Source organism: Lolium rigidum, chromosome 3 (assembly GCF_022539505.1).
Source record: "Lolium rigidum isolate FL_2022 chromosome 3, APGP_CSIRO_Lrig_0.1, whole genome shotgun sequence".
NCBI classification, from domain to species: domain Eukaryota; kingdom Viridiplantae; phylum Streptophyta; class Magnoliopsida; order Poales; family Poaceae; genus Lolium; species Lolium rigidum.
Genome location: NC_061510.1, coordinates 344,100,311 through 344,121,799, shown reverse-complemented (window position 1 = coordinate 344,121,799; position 21,489 = coordinate 344,100,311). Strand labels below are relative to the sequence as shown.

Below are 21,489 nucleotides of genomic sequence, written 5' to 3'. Positions count from 1 at the left end.
TTTTGAAAGAAACAAACTCAGATTTCCTTTTTAAAAGGAGCAAACTGCCTCATTGTTTATGTTTAAGAGCTTCCATCATTCGTGACGTTGCCTTGTGGCGATACACTACGAATTCAAAGCAGGCACCGCCTACTCCGCTCACTTCGCTCCTCGCGAGACGTCAGCTGCAGCGCCCACCAGATTTCCCCTTGGCCCTTGCTCGCCCAGTTCAGCGGCCGTGCGTGTCCTGTTGTCGCCATGGACAACAGCTCATCCTCTTCCTCGCCGCTGCACGTCGTGATCTGCCCGTGGCTCGCCTTCGGCCACCTGCTGCCCTGCCTCGACCTCGCCGAGCGCCTCGCGTCGCGGGGCCACCGCGTGTCCTTCGTCTCCACGCCCCGCAACATCGCGCGCCTCCCGCCTGTCCGGCCAGCCGTGGCGCCGCTAGTCGACTTCGTCGCGCTGCCGCTCCCGCACGTCGAAGGGCTGCCCGAAGGCGCCGAGTCCACCAACGACGTCCCGTACGAGAAGTTCGAGCTCCACCGCAAGGCCTTCGATGGCCTCGCCGCTCCATTCTCGGAGTTCATGGGCGCCGCATGCGCCGAGGGTACCAAGAAACCGGACTGGATCATCGTCGATGTCTTTCACCACTGGGCTTCCGCCTCCGCCATTGAGCACAAGGTACAACGAAAGCAAATCAGCTCAATTTGTTTTCGGTAACTGGATCCTTTCCGCCGACGCCGATCGGTTCAGTTCTTGATGTATGTACTAACCAGCGTGTACTATTTAGGTTCCTTGCGCGATGCTGGTCCTGGCCGCGGCAGGTATCACCGCCACCTGGGCCGCCAACGTGGCCAAGCAAGCAGCGTCTTGGGGAGGAGAACCGGAAGCAGGGACGCCAAAGTTCGAGGTGGAGAGGAGAAAATTGGCGAGAACACTGCGCGAGTCAGGGATGTCCATCGCCGAGCGTGTCTCCTTGACGCTCCAGAGGTGCAACCTAGTCGTCATCCGGAGCTGCCTCGAGTGGGAGCCGGAGAGCTTCCCTCAACTGGCAACGCTCGGCGGTAAGCCGGTCGTCCCCCTTGGCCTCCTGCCGCCATCACCCGAGGGAGGCCGCGGCGTCAGCAAGGACGGAGAGGACGCCACCGTGCGTTGGCTCGACGCGCAGCCGGCCAAGTCGGTCGTGTACGTGGCCCTAGGAAGCGAGGTGCCCCTGCGCACGGAGCAGGTGCACGAGCTGGCCCTCGGGCAGGAGCTCGCCGGGACGCGCTTCCTGTGGGCTCTGCGGAAGCCCAGCGGCGTGCCGGACGCCGACGTCCTCCCTCCGGGGTTCGAGGAGCGCACGCGCGGCTGCGGGCTCGTGGTGACCGGGTGGGTTCCTCAGATCAGCGTGCTTGCGCACGGCGCCGTGGGCGCGTTCTTGACGCACTGCGGGTGGAACTCCACCATCGAAGGGCTCCTGTTCGGGCATCCTTTGATCATGCTGCCCATCTTCGGCGACCAAGGGCCTAACGCGCGGCTCATGGAGGGGAGACAGGTCGGGGTGCAGGTGCCGAGGAACGAAAACGATGGTTCGTTCGACCGAGATGGCGTCGCGGCGGCGGTCCGTGCCGTCGCCGTCGAGGAAGAAAGCAGGATGATCTTCGTGGCCAAGGCGAAGAAGATGCAGGAGATCGTGGCGGGCAGCCAAGCACTACACCACATCATAGAATTAGGGGCACTTTTCCTAGTGGCACTTGTCAAATTGCGGCTAATAGCAGTCAATTTGTGGCACTTTTCGGAGTGCCCCTAATCGTATACCTACTGGGGCACTTCTCAAATGCCCCAATATGTGTATACCTATTAGGGCACTTCTTCTAATGCCCCAATAAATGTATATCTTTTGGGGCACTTTTAAGTGCCCCAATTTATCATTACTCACTTGACAATTATATACAACCTGTAATTATAAACACGAATAAACACAACATTCCGTACTAACATTGCAGTTCATACATACTTACCCACATTGCATACTAGCATTACTTAATAGTCCATACCGACACTGCACATCATATTTAGCAATCCATATTGACCTCACATTGAAACCCATATTTATAATTATTTAATAGTCCATAGTGACATTAGAGTTTAGTACACTTAATAGTCCATACAGATTTGGACATCGGAACAGATGTTGGTTTCGTCGGAGACGATGCGATCTGATGGGGCATGCAAGACGATCGAACATATGTGTGCATCAGACTTTCGTAAACATGACAAGGCGACAAGGCGCAAGATCTCTCCTTCGACGATGGACCATGGCCGGCGTTCGATGACAACAAACCTTTGGCTTTGATACCAATGTTAGAAAAATTAGTGAGGGAACCGTGCGGGAGAGAACTAACACCATCACCATCAACGGTAACTGTCCGAAAGTAGCGATAGGAGCACACCAGGCCACCAGGCCCCACCGAGCCCAAAGCCCATATGGCCCAAGGCACCACGCGGGCTTAACCCGGTGGCAGCTGGGAGGGAAGGGGGATGGTGGCGGCTGCGCTAGGGTTTGCTAGGGTTCGTGTTTCCTGCCCATGGGAAGGCCAAACCAATTTTTCTTTCACACTCTTTACTCAGTGCCTTCCATATCTTCGCAATCATGTCGCTACGAAGTTGCCGTGAAGGGCCAGAGCTTTTCCCCACTATCCATGAACGTATGGGTGATCAGCTTTGCAGCAATAAATTTCCCATCATATTTAATTAAGGCTAAAGCTACTTTAAAAAAAGACACGAAATGTTATATCATATATGTCGTTGCCTAATCGACGATACCTCGGAGGAGGGATCCTCACGAGGGGGAGAAGAAGTAGGGGCCATAGGGCGGAGTGCACACGGGACGGTGGTACGCGAGTTACCCAGCTTCGGAACACCTGCACGATGACAGGGCCTACTGCTGCTTGTCTGAAATTATCTGGGCGCTTTCGCGTTGTTACAATGAGTTGTGGTTGTGCCTCTAGGGCTCCCAGGATCCGGCTTATAAAGACGCACGGATCTAGGGTTTACATGGAGAGTCCTAGCCGGATTACAGATAGCCTAACTACGGTACAATGTCTTGCCGTGTACGCCACGGATCCGCCTTCCATATACGTCGTACTGGATCCGGGTTCCTCATGGGCCTCCACGGATCCGGGTTCCTCCTAATGTCGGTACGGATCCGGCTTACTGATCCTGGGCCGGACTTCTTCCTTCATGATCAACAGCAACTGGGCCGCCCGATGGGCCACATGCCTCATCACCATCTGTGGGCCACCCGGGCTTGCCGGATCTAGGCACTGTCGATGGTACACCCATGAAGTATACCCACAACAATATACTTTAATAAATATATATATAATACAAAGTATAATTGATTTTATAATAAATATATATATATGTTATTGTTTTCCCAATCGATACTTCTTGCACGCAGGAAAAGTTGACAAGTTCGATTTTTTTGCTGCTGTTTTTCTGACAAGTTCGATTCGATTCCTACAACTCGTTTTGTTTTTTTACTGGTTTTTGCTATTTCCAATTATTGCTCTAAAAATAAAAATCCAGAGACTCAATTTTTGGTTAACAGTACTTATCGCACGTCAAAACATAGTCAATGTTTTTGTAAACTATAAGCTATAACTAGGTGCACAAATTTTAACAAAAAAAATTCTCAATTGCCGTGTATTTATTTAGGGGTCCAATTACTCATCTTCGTATGGAGAGGTATTTGTTCCAACCGAGCAGGCCCAATAGGCCAAGCTGGTCAGCCCAACCTCTTTCTCTTTCTCTTATTTCTCTCTCTCCTGCCCTTCACGCACGCGACCCCCATTTCCTTCTCCTCTTGAGCCTGCGATGCCGCCGCCGCCGCTGCGCGCCTACCGTCGCCGTGCCGGCCAATACTGGCCGCAACCGCCCCGCAATGAGCAAGCCACGCGGGGACGGAGCACGCCATGCCCACTTCCCCGACCACGGCCTCGCGATGGACACGCCGCGGCGGCCGCGCCCTCTTCGCCGAACCCTAGCTTCTCCCCGAGCGGGGCGGCGGCGGCAGGTAGAGGGAGAAGGAGACCTTCGCGGCCGACCGATGCTCGAGCGGTTGCTGGAGGACCACGTGCTCCACCGCCTCCTCCACTACCTCCATGCGCAGCTCGAGGACCACTACGCCACCGCGCACCGCCGCGCTCGGGCTCCGCCTCATGGGGCGCAGGATGCGGGCTTCATGCTCTTCGGCCAGGAGCTCGCGGCCGCGCTGGTCGGCTGCGCACTCTTCTTCCTGTTCCCCACCTCCGGCCGCCGCGAGGCGTTTTGATACATTGTTCATGTATGTCCCTTGGCTGTTGGATTATCTTATTTTTGGTATTCTAGGGTTTAGTTAATCCTCGTAGCCTAAAATTTATCAGCTGTTATTACTGATCACTCGTGATTTTGTGGTTCATGATCGGCAGGGCCCTGAATTACAACTCGAGGAAAATCCAGGAGCACGAAGTGAGGTTCCTTTTGAGCGGAAGCCTGTCTCCGTTAGCATTACCTTTCCTGACATTGATGTTTGGAAGAAATCTATAGCGTCTGTTTGCCCATTCCGGGTAAGTGACTTCATATTTTCCATTGTAGCCGTCTTGCACGGTTCTTCTAGAATTAAAGTTGAGCCAATATGTGTTCGTCAAATCAAAGCTGAACTTATTAATTAGCAATGTTTCATTCCAGATGCCTACTGTCACTTGTACGAATTCCAAACTGTGTAAAGATGCGCAGAATGAGTTAGTACGGGCTTGTTGATGAATTTAGAGATTCACCATTTATTTTTGTTAAGTATCTGTCACGTGTATACCATCCTATAGGTACACTATTATCTTAATATGAAAGAATAATCTTAGACACAGAGATTTGTTAGTATTTTTGTACTTAGTGCTATATTGCTTACGGTCAAGTAAGTCCATACATATATGGGGAATTTATCATCCATTTATTGATATGGCAATGAACGATTGGACTGGTTTATCAACTCTATTCATCCCCGGCTCCTCACGTAGGACTCTTATCTGTATTGTTAGGCACAACTAGATATATAGTACAGTGTCATGCTTCTGACTTGTATCAAAGTGTAAGATAAACATGAATAAATTGGTAGTGCTCTATTAGGATGTTGAGCACAATTTGGCATGTACATCTCATGAACCTGGCAGCATATTATTGAATTAATTAGGGTCCCAGTTGCCGAGGTTGCATATATTGGAATTTGGAACATGGTGAAATGAGATATTTCAGAATCACTAGCATATCGGGCAAACACAATGTCTAATCATGTTCGAGTTTGATGTAGAAGTGTTCAACTTTTAAGAGTTGATTTGGCCACTAAAAGGAAACTGCACTTCAACTTTACGGACAAATATGCAATATTTCTGTTTTTAAGGGATCGATGTAAGTTTTTAAATACCTGTAGTTTTGTAGTTTGCATCTTGTTTACACCCACTGGTTAATGTTTGAATTGTTTGGTTCATCTACAAATGTCACTGAACTGTATGGTAATTTAGGACAGCCATCTAGCAAACATGAAAATGTATCCGTTCTATGATGCGTTTCGTACATGGGCAGTTTTAAAATTGGAGTGTTTTGTTGGTCTTCATTACATGTCTGAACATTTACAGTATGAAAATTCTGAAATAAGTTGTATATAAAATGGCGGGCAGAGCTAGCAAGGCAGCGGCGGCGGAGGAGCGGCGTTCTCTCAGGTCGGTGGGGGCGGAGGCGCGGCGTTCTCTCAGGGAGGTTACAATACACGTAAAAAAGTACCAAATCTCAGGGAGGTTACAATACACGTAAAAAAGTACCAAATCTATGTTGCTATAATATGAACATATTAGCTGGTTTGTATCATTTTCTTTTCAAGGGCATCGTATCATTTTCTTGTGTATCTTATTTATTTTTAGAAGGCATCATTTCCTTGTCTATTCATGGTATAAAAAAGTACCAAATCTCAGTGTGTGCTAGCGCTTATTTCTAGCATTTTATGTTAAAGTTAAAAGATGGTTTACAATACACGTAAAATTCTGTATATGGTTTGACATGCTCAAATGCCATGGCTTCAAGTACTAGAGCAACTAATATTGGTCCATAGTCTTGATATAAAGTTTGCTGATCTTTGCCTCTCTGTACAGGGGATTGTTAGAGCTATCAGTTCTCTCAATAGTAGGCCTGATGCAATGCAAGCACCGACAGTATGTGTCCTTGTTACCCAACTGATTAAATGCACAAGTATTGCAGCATACTCTTTATTTCTTTGCTTTGCCGACGTTTCCTTATTGACCTTTCCTTTATTTTTAAAGATTTGCTATTTATCTGTAAGACTGTTTCCTTGTTGCCCAGCCGGTTCATTGGTGAGAGTAGCTTAACAGGTCCGCAGATTTTATGCACGATTATCCTTTAATTTTCCCCCCTTTGTTGATGTGTGTATACTAGTTTTTCATTTTATCCAACCTGGTAGAAAGAGCCGCAGGGATTATTATCCAGGATGTGCTTGTACCCCTTCCCAGAGCCCTTTTTTTTACATATCATACAGTACAATTTAGTGTGTACCTGGTGAATTGCTGCTGACATCAATTCTGTAGCTTTAGCCTATCTGCTATTACCTCTGTTTACTTGGCTAAAACATGCTTTTTGGTAGTACAATTTTAATCTCCGTTTTGCTGAATCATATTACTACTTCTCTCAAGGTACAATGCTAAATACTCAAGGTGATGCTGATCACTGATGCCGTACCATCTCAGTCTTGTGGGTTCAACTGAAGGTGATGCTGATCAGTGATGATGTTCGAAGTCCAAATATGGTGATGATTTTGACAGTATACAAACTGAGAGTGTCATAATTTTCGTCTCCGTTTTGCTGAATCAAATTACTACAAACTGAGTGTCATAATTTTCGTCTCCGTTTTGCTCTGTGAGACATAGTGAGATATTATGTTGAACGCAACAAAGTGCATTGGATTCTTGTATGACAGTGTATGACAGTATATATGTTGGTACTGTGTGTTCTTATTCTTGTATGACAGTATGTGCTTATTCTTGTATGACATAATGTTCATATTATGTGCTCATTCTTGTATGACAGTGAGCAGCACATGAAATGATTTTTGAGGAATTTTAGAAAATGCCACAAAGTAGGTTTTGGGGCACATCTCAAAGTGCCCCTAATTAGATGTAGTGGCACTTGGCAAAGTGCCCCTAATTGGATTTAGTGGCACTTGGCAAAGTGCCCCTAATTCGATTTAGTGGCACTTGGCAAAGTGCCCCTAGTTGGATTTAGTGGCACTTTTAGAAGTGCCCCTAGTTGGATTTAGTGGCACTTTTAGAAGTGCCCCTAGTTGGATTTAGTGGCACTTGAGAAATGTCCCTAATTGGATTTAGTGGCACTTGAGAAGTGCCCCTAGGTAATGCCCCAAATACCTTTAGAGACGCAAGTAAAGGTGGCACTTGAAAAAATACCCCTATAGCTAATTAGTGGCACTTTGGTTCAAATTTGGGGCACTTTGAAATGCCCCAAATCTTATACTGTGATGTAGTGAAGTCCATGAGAGGTGCATCGACGGGTTTATTCAGCGTCTGAGATCTTACAAGGAGTGAAGGGATCTCGCTGATCGTCGATCGATAGCACTGGGAAAAGTTGTTTAAGCAGTGGCACGGTGTCAGTTTGAAATCCTTCGTGCTGCGATCTGTTCAGCGTGAATCACTTTTCAAGTATGATCATTGTTCACTCAAAACTACCCCAGCTGAATATGGAAATGTATATGCTGACAACAATCGAAATAAATATGCAATACCTATTGAAAAGATCTATTATAAAACCGGGTGTATGGAGTACATGGTTTCTACACTTTCACACCTACGATCAACATGTGAAACATTAACACGTAAAGTATATTTCCACACAAATATAAAGTTGTGAATAAATATCATGTTCTTTGTCAATCTAGTAAAAAACTAACTATCAACATTAAAATTAGGAATGAAGGAGTGTTCATGTTTAAATGAAAGATATCTTACAAGACCGTCCTGGGTGACTGGGGAGAGAAACAAAAGGTGCAAAGACGACAGGAACAAATGGTATCCCAATAGCAAGGATGACTCGTGGCAAACAACGCCCAGAGTGACGGACTGGTGCTTCCTAGGAGCCGACCCCAGGATGTAAATTCTCTAAAGAAGGTCTAGACTACATTCAATCGAGAGAACAACTTCACTATAATGCTTCTCAAACTGCTTGAGGCGGGCAAGCAACTGCACTTGCCCATCCACACGCTATCTAGTTCTTTTCCAATGCCTACAATTCCAACAAAATGAATTAAAACTCTACATGCACTCACATATGTTGTTCTAATAATGTATGCACCATCCAAGATGTCGTCTATATATGTTGTTCCATCAATATCCATTGTGTTCATTTTTCGCTAGCACATATCATGGAGTGGATGTGTATATACTAATGTACGACATGGATAATGTCTTGTATATATATTGAAAGATTGATGAAGATCAAGGACATGTCGATATAAATGTTAGTGGTGGTGTATAAGGTGTGGTGGGTATGAACGACCCTTTGGGATTATTTCCGATAGTACACTGCTTGTTCCATATTTTCTTATCAAAATAAAATAAAGATTGTGGATATGGTTCAATAGTAGCACGATCCTATCAAATAATTTTACATAAGTTAATGCAAATATAATTCTCATATATCACATATTCCATGGATACACGACAATCCTCTCTAAGCAACTACATACATCTCGGATGCACTGCGTGTCTCTACAACAAATGAATACTTCGGGCATGTTTGATACAAAGGATTTAAAAAGTACATGAACAGAAAAAGCGCGGGATCAATATGTAATGATATATGAAATCCTACAAAAGCAGAAACGCAGGAATTAGTTGCAGAATTCACTTGGTTGCACCATAGGAAAAACGCAGAAAAAATCTGTAGAGATTGAATACACATCATAGTTGTCATAAACAAATACGAAATAGTCCAAGAGATCTAACCTCTTTCTAGAAATCTCGTGAGATTGTAGTATAGGAAAGCAATCTATAGTGATTTTGTATGCCTCAATCCTTTAAATCAAATGGTATCTAAAGAGAAAGTTTCTATGGGTAAGAATCCTACAAAATTCAAATATAATTTTATAGAGATTGAGTACATGTCATAGTTTTCATACACAAATAAGAAAATTTTCCAAGAGGTCTGTCAACACACACAACTAATGGTACATATGGTACTTACTAGGGGTCTGCCAACACACACAACTAACGGACTTGAATATTAGCGTGATTGATCTCAAAAAAACATTGCTTTCAATATGTGGAAACTTATCACTTTCAAAAAGAAAAATATAGAGGGTTATCACGCAAAATGACCACATGATCAGTTTTTTAAAACTACGACAATGCTTAATTTGACCTTTTCATTTATTAAGAATAACTTATGCATAAAGTATGCGAAACTAACACAAGCATGCCATATCCTAGCCTTGATATAATTTGAGACATAAATATGTCAGAAATGTTGGAAGTGTTGGGATCTTTCCACCAGACATATCCTTTTGCAGGAATCTAGTTGGTCAGCGACTACAAGCATGGAATGACTCGGTTGGATTCTTTACACTTAGAACAACATACCTACCGATGAATTCTGATGGAGCTTACATCAAGATGGTCAGTTCTGTAAATTCATACATCAAGATGTCTAGTTCTGTAAATTCATTATTGATGTGGGCACGATCCTTCGGGTGCCTTTATTAAGATACCTAGTGCAGCGTAACAAGAGGCCCACCTAACAACCTGCTAAGGTCCAATTGGAATCCCATGTAAGGGTTGCAAAGCCGAGGTACCTAGCGTGCGGGGCAAGGTCAAGCCCAAGATAGGAAAGCCTTACTTGTATTGGACTCGGTCACATGGTCCCTAATACCTAACCTCCTATATAAAAGCTGGGAGGGGCCTCCAAGCGATCAATCCGAAACCCTAGCTACGCTACACTACAAGCCAAACTTCATTGTCATAGCCATCACGACAGCCTTGTAATTCATCTATCAATCAAGAACAGACAAGCATCACGTAGGGTTTCCCTCTCGAGGGGGGGGGGGGGCGAAGATGGGTAAATAGCGTCCCCTATGTTATTTGTAAGTCCACGAAACCACCGGTGCGCCCAAGTCCATCATCCATGGGCATTGTCGTGGTAACCCCACGTCAATTGGCGGTGTCTATAGGAACCTGCGCGCTTGAGTCATGGCTTCTGCGGCTCCAATCTCGGTGACCCGGTTGACATTCGCCTAGTACCTGGGCAGTTCTTAAGCGCCCTAGGCGTAAGCGAGGCGGTTAACATTCGCTTACTGCCTAGGCAGTGCTTAAGCGCCGTAGGCTCGGCCTATGACTAGGAGGGTATATGTTTTTACCATCAAGTGTGCCTAGGCAGTGCTTAAGCGCCGTAGGCTCGGCCTATGACTAGGAGGGTATTTGTTTTTACCATCAAGTGTGTGTATAGGTTCTTATACGTGAAAGCATATTAATTTAGATCATGTAAATGATTAAACTACCAACAATTACCATTTTAATATTACCCAACCGACTTGTTAGTGAGACATGACATGATTTTTTCTTGGAGATGGAAATTTGTTGGTTGCAATGCCTAAGTTTCTGCTTATATTATAGGCGAGGTGTTTGTCTGTCGCTAGTGCTTAAGTGTGATTAATCATTGTCTAGGTGTCGCCTTCTCTAACAGTAATTATCATATACAGTAATTGGTTTTACCACCTAATAAAAGACAAGTAATTATATTGTATATGAGTTCCTTAATTCAGAAACGTACTAGCTCACATGATGGAGCAGATACATTTATAGATTATAATTGTTCGAACGCAAAATAGTACTGCAAGAAAAAAGTCAGTGTTTTCAAGCAAAAGGAAAGTTGTGAATCATGTGAATTATGTCCAAGTGTGTACCAATCTAGCAAAAGGTAATTATCGGTAAAGTAGTGTTTCCACGTAAATAAAATATGTACACTTGGAGGAATGGTCCTAGGTGGCTAGGTGTCCGACGGGAGCAACAAAGGTAACAAAAGATACAAGACCAACGGAAGTAAAGGGTACACCGGTAGAATGACGACTCTCGATCAAAAGCAACCAGAGCGCCAAAGTTGGGCTTCCACCGAGCCTGTTTGTTTGAGAGGAGTTGCATTGAGGGAATGGGAGTTTGGAGAGCTGAGTCTATTAGTCCCTCATTTGTTCGGGGATCTTGGGAATTTAGATGGGATTGGGAAGGGGAGTTGGGTTGTCTAATTCCCACCGATCTCTTCCCTAGGGTACCCTGTTAATTAGTGAGATTGAGGTAGAAAAGGTTTCAATCCAAAGTCCCAAGAACAATTCTGATCTCAGTGACAAACGGAGGATTGGGACTAAACAGCCAAGTCCCACGCCCAATCCCTCCACTAATTGCATCCTCTAAACTCCCATTGCTCTTCCCATTGAATGCCAAACATGTTGTGAGCAACTTCGAGATTGCATGTTTCCTAAAGAAGGTCCATACTACATCACCAGGCCTAGTATCTATACTGTTGCTCGTCAAACTACATGCATGCATGCAAGCAACTTTATTTGTGCACTTGGACATTATCTGGTTCTTTTCCAATGCCTACAATTCCAACAAAATGAGTAGAACCTCTACCTGCACTGCATGCGTGGTTTTATTACTGCATGCACCGCCCAATACTTGCCCCATCTACACACGTTGTAGTGATTATTCAACAACACATATCGTAGAGTTGGTGTGCACATACTGATAGACTACTTGGATATGACTTGTATATATACATTAAAGGATTCATAGAGAAGACATGTTGCTCTAAATGATAGTGCTGATGTATAAGACGTGGTGGGTACAATGGATTCTCTGGGCTTTCTCATAATACAACTACTTATCAAAATGAATAAATATTAGGGATACAATCCAATAGTAGCATGGTTGTCTCAAGTAGCCTTATAGAAGTTAATGCAAATATAAGTCTCATATATCACACATTTCATGGATGCACGGCAATCCTACATACATAATTATACAATTGTATCTTAATCCCCCCGTTCCCCTAATAGCGTGCCAAAATGTCTTATATTAGTGGATAAAGTAAGTACTAACTAAATATTTTATGAAGCACATCATGTTTCTACGTCAATAAATATAATTCTCGAGACCGATACAATAAACATTTCACATGCGCGTCTAGACTCTAGACAAAGCTTGTTTATGTTTTTACTTCTTTGCACACTGCATCCAAGTTAAAGCACAAGGTCATTTCAATAATACATGGCGCAATTATTTTTTGCATGCACAGTAAAAATTGCAAGCATTGGTATCATTCGAAGCAGGAAATACTTCTTCCTTTTTGAAATAACTTAAGTTACAAGATTTTTATAAGTCAAAATACTTTAATTTTAACTAAATTTATAGAGAAAATACATTAACATATAGAACACAAATTTAGATTCATCATAAAATATATATGCCATATTGTTGAGATCGTCTCCCTATCCTACACCGGAAAGAAAGAAAAAACTCGAGTACATCACATACCTAGTATTTCCTCCGATCTTGAAAACTTAATATAAAATTTATACTAACTTAATACTCCATCCTTCGATAAAGAAATGTCGAAGATTTATCTAAATTTGGATGTATCTATATACTAAAAATTGTCTAGATGCATCGGAATTTACTCTTACAGTATCGTTTTATGGAGAGAGATAATATTAAATTGAGAGAATTCCTTATTTGACACTCCTTAAAGTTTCGGTTCCTTTCTTGGCTCGAGAAATTTTTTATTTCCTATTTGACATTCTATCTTTATCTCTTTCCCTATTTGACACTCTAGTGCAATTTGAGCACTAACAATGTTAGCTAAGCACCTAAGAAGACATTTTTGCCCCTGGTTCAATATTTTACCAAATTTTGAACCATGACCAAAAAAACAAGTAGTACCGTCATAGATTTGGTCATGGTTAAGTGATTAAATTACACACGTGAACATTTGGTAATGGAACCAAACTTTAATTTGAAACTTAGTCCAATTCTAAAAATTTAAAATTTTGGCAAAACCTCCCCCGTATTTTGACGCTATATCCCCTACACAATTCATGTCTATAGAAAATGCATAAGATAGCATATACAAGTTCCATAATTCCCAAATTTAAACTCGTACGTGCACACATATTGACATACTTGTGGTCAAGTCCACATAAAGTCTAGGGGAAGTGCACAAAAGAGCTTTGTTACACCACTTCAAGTCTCCAAAAGTAAGTTTGACGTGGGCATTACCCTTCGGGTAACCAATGTTGCCCTACCCTATATTTTCTAGTTGGAGGCCCATGAAGGCACTCGGTGGCGAGATGGGCCGCTAGAGCGGTGCAACGAGAGATTCCTTGAAGTACAAGACACGGAAGGAGCCGAATAAGAAAAGCTTAGAGATAGATCTACTGTAAACCTAGTCGTACTCGATTGGACCTCTTGAGACCTGGCCTCCTATATAAAGGCCAGGAGAGGGGATGTCGAGGGACACAATCAATCTTAGCGATCTTAGCCAACAGAAGCTTAGAGCTAGGTCTCCCTAGCGATTAGCCATCTCGACGAGATCTCAGCCGAACTATTCGGCACCCCATTGTAACCCATTATCATCATAATCAAGAACAGACAGGCAGGACGTAAGGGTTTTACCTCATTGAGGGCCCCGAACATGGGTAAATCGCCCTCCCCGCTTGTCTGTGAACCGATGTCTCGTGTCAGCTTGCAGGATTCCACCAACCCTAAGCCCCTATCGGAGGGCATTACCGAGGAGCACCCTCGACAATTGGCGCTGTCTGTGGGAACCCTGTCGGCACAAGGCAGGTCATCGGCAGTACCAGTCACGTCTGCGGCGTTCTTGCTCGAATCACCGACACCAGCAGAGCAAAGAGACTCGACCCGCTGCGGGACCTTCGAGTTCGCGCCGCACCGCGAAACACTTCACCCGACCTATACGAGATCGTCCCGCAATATGGACACTACTTTCGGCGGTGTCCGCTTCATCATCGGCTCTGGAGGTTTTCTTCGCCTCCCTACGGACAGTGCATCTGACCCGAAGGTCGCGGCTTCGGAAGACGTTCCTCAAACAGCAGCCCTAAAAAGTTCTGCCCAGGGGCATACAAGAGAGAAATTGAGGAAGTTTCGACATCATAACAGGACAGAGGAAAAAACGAAAGGGCTCACACCGTGAGGAGGAAGGCAGAACAGCAGTTCATCTTCGACAGTTCGAGCAAGGATGCCACGACACATCATCAATCAGGGGCCGCACCCGTTCTCCGTACCTTTCGGCTACAGAGCAACTTGAGGCACCATGTTACCTCCACTCCTACATTGATCCAAAGGATGGTCGGGAGAAGTCCAGTCATTTGTTGAGGAACTGTCGACACTTCCTAGAGATTCGGCAGTTATGTGATGATCTTAGAGCCGAAGCTATATCAAGAGTTCACATGATGGAGAAGAGGGCAAGGTCCTACGGCCATCCGCCAGAACCGTATGTACCAGAACCGTACGAACCAATGGAAAAATACGAGTATGTATCAGCCGAAGTATTCCCAGAGCCACGCGGACAGGTCAACATGATCCATAAAACCAGCTTTTCAAAGAGGGAAATCAAGAAGTTCTCGCAAGAAGTGAAGTATGCAGAAGTATTCCCAGACCCATTGGGAATATTTTCGATAGTACATTGGTTGTTCCATATTTTCTTCTCGGAATAAAATAAAGATTGTAGATATGGTTTAATAGTAGCATGACCCTATCAAGTAGTTTTACAAGAGTTAATGCAAATATAATTCTCATATACAAGTAGTTTTACATCTCGGATGCATTACATGTCTCTACGACAAATAAAAACTTCAGACATGTATGATTCAAAGGATTTTAAAAGTATATGGATAGAAAAAACATAGGAATAGCATGTAATGATATATGAAATCCTACAAAAGTAAAAAACGCATGAATTAGTTGTAGACATCATTTGGTTGCACCAAGGAAAAACGATAGAAATTTCTAAAGAGATTGAGTACATGTCATAGTTGTCATAGATAAATAAGATATTTTTCAAGAGGTCTAACCTCTTGCTATAAACCCTTATAGATTTTAGTATAGGAAAGCAATACATAGTAATTTTGGAGGGCTCAATCCTTTCAATCAAATGGTCTCTAAAGGAAAATTTTCTATGGGTATGAATCCAAAAAAATACTTTTCGTAATCCTTTGAATCAAACAAGCCTTTCATATGTCTGCATGTGCATGATTGGTCCCGAGATGGTTTGTGTTTGTATTTCTCCACATATCGCATTCAAGTGAATACACGTATGGTCAGATTAATAATTTTTCGACAAAAAATAGGTCAACATGTATAATAAAAAAATTACTTGCAATGAGCATGGTTTCAAGTAAGAAATAGCATGAAAAATGATGTAGCGGCAAATGCATACATGTGAAAATGTGATGAACATGGATATGTGTGCATGATGTCGGACAGAATAACAAGATAGACCACAATACATATGGTACTTACTAGGGAGTCTGACAACACATATAACTAGTGGACTTAAATAGTAGCGTGATTGATCTTAAAACAACGTTGCTTTGAATATGTTAAAACCTATCACTTTCAAAAGGCAAAATATAAAGGGTTATCACGCAAAATGACAACATGATCAACTTTTTTAAAAACTGAGACAATGCTTAATTTGACCTTTTAATTTATTAAGAAGAACTTGTGCATAAAACTGAGAGGATGACCAACCTGATCCCCGAAACGAAGACTGTGGATGTGACGCACTGTTCGGGCATCCGCTGATAATGCTGCCCATGTTTGGCGACCAAGGGCCGAATGCGCTGGCTGATGGAGGGGAGACAGCTTGGACCTTGGAGTGCAGGTGCGGAGGAACGAAAACGATGGTTCATTCGATCGAGATGGCGTCGCGACGGCGGTTCGGGCCGTCGCCGTCGAGGAAGAAAGCAGGAAGATTTTCGTGGCCAGCGCGAAGAAGATGCAGGAGATTATGGCGGACAGCAAAGTCCATGAAAGGTGCATGGATGGGTTTATTCAGCGTCTGAGATCTTACACGGAGTGAAGCTTTCTTACAAGGAGTGAAGCTTTTGGGGAATCTTGCTGATCATTGATCGAGAGCAGTGGGAGAAGTTTTTTAAGCAGCATCACGATGTCAATTTGAAATCATGTGTGCTGTGATTTCTTCAGCGCGTGAATCGACATGAGTTTTCTAGTTCCATACATTTTAAAAGTTCGACCCTCTGCAATGCATGTGATTGCTCCGGACAGCATGTGCCACCCTTGAGGAATGATAAACGTGGGTTTTTTTCCTATAAATTTTCCCACCGAGCATACATGGCCTAGTGCCTTAGTTGAATGATTTTGTGATAATATACCAGATCAGCTACTCCCGCCATACCGGTTTATAGGGCTATTACACATATCAGAAAAAAGTTGACTACTAATTTAATTAATAAAATAGAAGATATATCACAAATATTATATTATTAGAAACATTTTTTGGAAACGAATCCAATGGTATAATTTTTATAACATATATCTCATATTTTGTTGATCGAATTTGTAGTCAAACTTGTTTCTCGAAGTGCGTAATTTCCCTGTAAACCGGTATGGAGGGAGTAACTAAAATTTAATGTGAACTGGTGTGAATGCAAACCGAGATTTTAAAATACTCAAGCATTTGACAAGCTCATTCTTGAAGGTATTGTTTGGAGATTGGACCGTCTCTAGGATAAAAGCTTAGGATCTCACCATGATTGTTGGACCGGACGGCGATGGTATTTGTGTTTCTTTCGAGAGATGTTGTTTTGGAGAACCTTTTTTCAGATTATATGTCTCGTATTCTAGATCTTCATACTTTTCTAATTATAGTTGGTCAAACTTAGGAAACATCTAATTTTGACTATGTTTGCACGCCATGTATTTGGAGAATGAGTTAGTACAAAATAATAAATTCAAAATTATGAATTAATTCTTTTATATAGAACCTAAAATATAGGTTGACTCAAAAACAAGATATCCGGCTACCCACATGCGTCCAAAATTACCATCCCATCAGTTAGAAAAAATTTAATATTTTTATGAATGTAACTTGTGGTGCACAATTAATTTTTATGCATCATAATATTTATCATTACTACAAAGCCATGTTAATGATCATTGTATAACCAGAAAATGTTTTAGAAAAATATTCAGATATTGCCCTCGCATTTGCAAGGGCCATCCTGCTAGTTCTAACAAACTTTATGAGAGTTTGCTAACTTTAGTCGGTTGTAAAATATTTTCAAGCTCTAAAGATTGGGATAGATTCAAATTAATTTCACAAAAGTTAATTTAAGATAATTCTAAATTTTGGGCTAAAAGGACAAGTTGGTGCTTATTAATTAAAAATATCTATATTAGAGGTCTTACAAAAACGACAAGCAATTTAAACAACACATATATACATTCAGGAGGCGTAGCTGAAGGAAGGTAATTTGCAGCGGGCGGAAGCTACTAAATAGCATAGAAATAGCTCATTTGGTCACTAATTTATACTCCCTCCGTGCAGAAATATAAGACGTTCTAGTATTTTTCCGACCAGGTGAAAAGTCTGTGAAAAGACATCGCTATCCCTAATTTCGGATCTCATCGTTCTGGATCCCAGCTTCGTCTTCCTCGATCCCGATCCCGGCGGCGGCGTTCTCAGGCACAAAAGCCCGAGCCAGCACCTCCTCCCGCTGCAGGATCCATCCATGACCCGAATTCATCCCCGCGCGCGCCATTCCAATCCATCCGCGGGCCGCCGAAATCCATCCGCGCGCGCCGCCGAAGAGCAGAATTCTCGGGCGTTTCCGGCAGCTGCACGTCGCCTAGCTGCACCTCCCGGAGGCCGGCCATGGACCCCAATCAGCAGCACCATGCCTGCCCACAGCCAGTAGTCGGCGTCCACGCACGCCGAGCAACCAGCCAGCAGAGCTCCGTACCGCTGGCAAACACCAAGCACCATATCCAGCACCTCCATGCTCAGGGCACCTCCAGGCTTCTCGGCAGTTGCGCTAGCATCTCATCTCCTTGGCAATGTCAGCGGCTCCCGCTCAGCTCGCTCGCAGCTGTGCCCGGTCTCAAGGTCGTGGAGGCGCCCGAACCTGTCGTGCCTCAAGAACAATGGTGGTTCCAGATTTTATAATTAGTCCACCTGAAGAACAAGAAGAGGAAGTTAATAATCCACCTGCAAGTCAATACCTGTTTCCAGATCTTAATACTCCTTGTGCTTGCTTAGTTGTGATGGAGTATTGTTAAAAACAGTGTCATGAATATTTGCATAGTTCATATTTGTAAGTAAATTATGCACTGAATATTGACAACAGTTCAAGAATATCAGAGACGAACATGATGTCATTTGTTCTCTGACATATTCCCATCAGTGTGCCAGTATTTTTGTGTGAGTAATACAAGTGCGGGAGTACTTTTGTGCAAATAATACAAGTGCTCGAGCAATCAACAGATTAGTTGACATAAAAAAGCACAGTATCTACTCTACAACACAAGCACAATATCCACTCCCTACAGTACAAGCACAAAGCATGAACAACTCAGCTGAACTCGCTGAAAAGGAAGCGTGAACAATACTCCAAAATCATAAGCTCTCTTTCGTGTATAGAAAATGAGAGAAATTAACAGATGTAAACAAGCACAAAGAAGTGGTAATGGTGGGGTTCAGTCTGTAGTCCTTGATAAAACCTACTGTTGCAAGTAGAACAAGTTAGCTGACTGCAAAATTCAGATTAGACACATACCCTTGTAGAGCGGACAAGCCCAAAACTGAGAACGCCCTGCTTCATGGAGAAGCCCTGCTGGTCAAGGCCTACCATACATTTTTTCGATAAAGGGAATATATTAATATCAAGAAGATACCAATTACACCCAGCCTCTGCAACAACGCACCACCCTAATGGCACTACGGATGCACACAGCCAAAAACAAGAAAAGAAAACTAAGAAAGAAAAGTCCCGCTACAGTATCTCGGGCCTAACAACAGCAATACATCCACCGCCAAGACAACACCTGAGACTAGTCCCCGCTCTCAAAACAAATGCCTCCACCAAGGACATTGCCAGGCACAACCAATTAAGGCCAGACCTTGGGTTTTCACCCTGAAAGGTAGGACTCTGCACTTCACCTGTGTTGTCGCTCCTACCATACATAGCCATTGAATTCCTATAGGAACACAAACAAACCTACTGTCGATGCCATGCATGCTGGGAATAACAGCTTTGAGGGAATTAACAAAAAATTGAAATATCACAATGCAATCATCACAGAAATATGGAGTACAGTAGTTACTGAATATTGAAAATACACGCAAGAAGAAAAAGATGCCGTGTACAAGTAGATCAAGATGCAGTAGCTACTCACAGCAAGATTCATCCAGTACATACACATCCCAAGGAAGCACTGCATATTACCCAAGTAATCAGTACATGATGATCCAACTCGAGAGATCAAAGTTTACTCAAGCAAGTAGTGCATATTACTCACTGTATTACCCAAGTAATCAGAATTTGAGAGCAGATTAATTTGAGAGCATATTTAAACTGCTCGAGAGATCCAATCAATCACTAGTAAAGAAGAAAAAGGAGATTCTTCACAAAAAAAAAGAGATGCAGGCACGAGTAAAATCAATTACTCACACGTATGGCTGCAAATCCACAAATAAAGATTCTATCCCCACTCCGTTTGAAGTCACAAGTCGAGCACACACGTATGGCACACATTCTGTGCTATTCCATTCACTGAACAATCCACAAATACAGATTTTACCCTTACTTAATCTATTCCATTCACTGAACAATCCACAAATACAGATTCTACCCTTACTTAATCTATTCCATTCACTGAACTCACTGAGCAATATGGACAGCAATATGTACAATTCACTGAGCAATTAGTACTCACGCAATTTAGGGATAGGGGAAGGGATACCTGACCTCCGCCGTACGGAGAGAGATAGCAGTGTAGCTCCAGAGGCAGCAGCAGCTCCTCCGTAGAGAGCAGTGCAGCCGGCGCTCCAGGCGCAGGCGCCGTCCTCCCGCTGCTCCGGCGCTCCGGACGCATGCACAACTGATGGAAGAGGATCCCAAGACAGTCGACGGCGGCTGGACTTCAGCAGCCCAAATGGGCACCGCGCGGCTGGGGCAGAGTGGCGCCACAGGGTCCATCGCCGAGGCCAGGTTGAGCAGCAAGAACAGGCCGACGCCTGCGAGCACGGACGCACCCTTCTCGCCTCATAGCCTCAGCTGGTCGGGCTCGAGGTTCTCGACGCCATCCAGGCACGGGACCTGGCAGATCCGGCGGCGTCGTCCTGGTTCCCCGCAGATCGGGCGTCATCGTCATTCTTCCTGCAGACCCGGTGCATAAAATTGCCACCTTTGACCGTGAGCGGAGCGGAGGGGATTTCTTCGGGGAGAAAGGAGCGGTGGGGAGCGAGATGGGATTCAAGCGAGGAAGAAGGTGGCGGTGGAGAGAGAGGGAAGGTAGGTAGGCGGCGATACGGGCCATGGAGGGAAGGCAGAGGAATGAGACTGCGACGGAGCCGAAGGGAGAGGGAGACGAGCGAGACCGCAATGCGACGCGACGGAGGGTAAATTTGGAAACCCGGGATTTTTCCATGCCTACGAAAAATTGAACGTGAAATCCCAAACGTCTTATATTAAAAAATGGAGGGAGTAGTATGTTTAAAGAGACATATCAATAATCATCAACGGTCACAAAAAAGGACAAATCATCATATACACCACTTGGATGATCACCCAATAAAGGCCAAGTGATAAATTATGCTCTACCTGCACTCACATAATGAATTGAAACTCTACATGCACTCACATATGTCTATATGAATTTCTTGATTTAGAAATCTACCGACTCACATGTTGGAAGAAATACAATTGATATTATACCATTCTATATACAAAATGGTACATTTAGAAGAAAGTCAGTGTGCTTTATATAATTCAAAATAGTCGGAACTCCCCTACTTTAACTTTTCAAGTATGATCATTGTTCACTCAAAAAGACCCCAACTGAATACGGAAATGTATATCCTTACAACTATCAAAATAAATATGCAATACTTGTTGAAAAGATCTATTATAAAACCGGCGTATGGAGTACATGGTTTGTACACTTTCACACCTATAATCAACATGTGAAACAGGATGCACTCCTACCAAGTTAACATAGAAGTAGATTTTCACACAAATAGAAAGTTGTGAACAAATTTTCGGTCTTTGTCAATCTAGTAAAAAATAACTATCAACATTACAATTTAGAACATGAAGGAGTGTTTATGTTTAAATGAAAGATATCTTACAAGATGTGTGGGACAGTAGGACCGGTCATGGGTGACTAG

At 43.5% G+C, this 21,489-nt stretch overlaps 1 protein-coding gene and 1 long non-coding RNA gene across 2 annotated transcripts; both read left to right on the top strand.

Moving 5' to 3' along the window:
* The first annotated feature begins 231 nt into the window (after positions 1 to 231).
* Positions 232 to 16,161, top strand: LOC124700196 (putative UDP-rhamnose:rhamnosyltransferase 1). Its single transcript, XM_047232363.1, has 3 exons — positions 232 to 660; positions 770 to 1,597; positions 16,039 to 16,161. The coding sequence occupies exons 1-3, from the start codon at positions 238 to 240 to the stop codon at positions 16,159 to 16,161; spliced, it is 1,374 nt and encodes a 457-aa protein (XP_047088319.1). The 5' UTR covers positions 232 to 237.
* Positions 5,978 to 7,108, top strand: LOC124700197. The gene is made up of 2 exons (XR_007001671.1): positions 5,978 to 6,240; positions 6,699 to 7,108. It is a non-coding gene; the product is annotated as an uncharacterized LOC124700197 (long non-coding RNA).
* Positions 16,162 to 21,489: the final 5,328 nt, after the last annotated feature.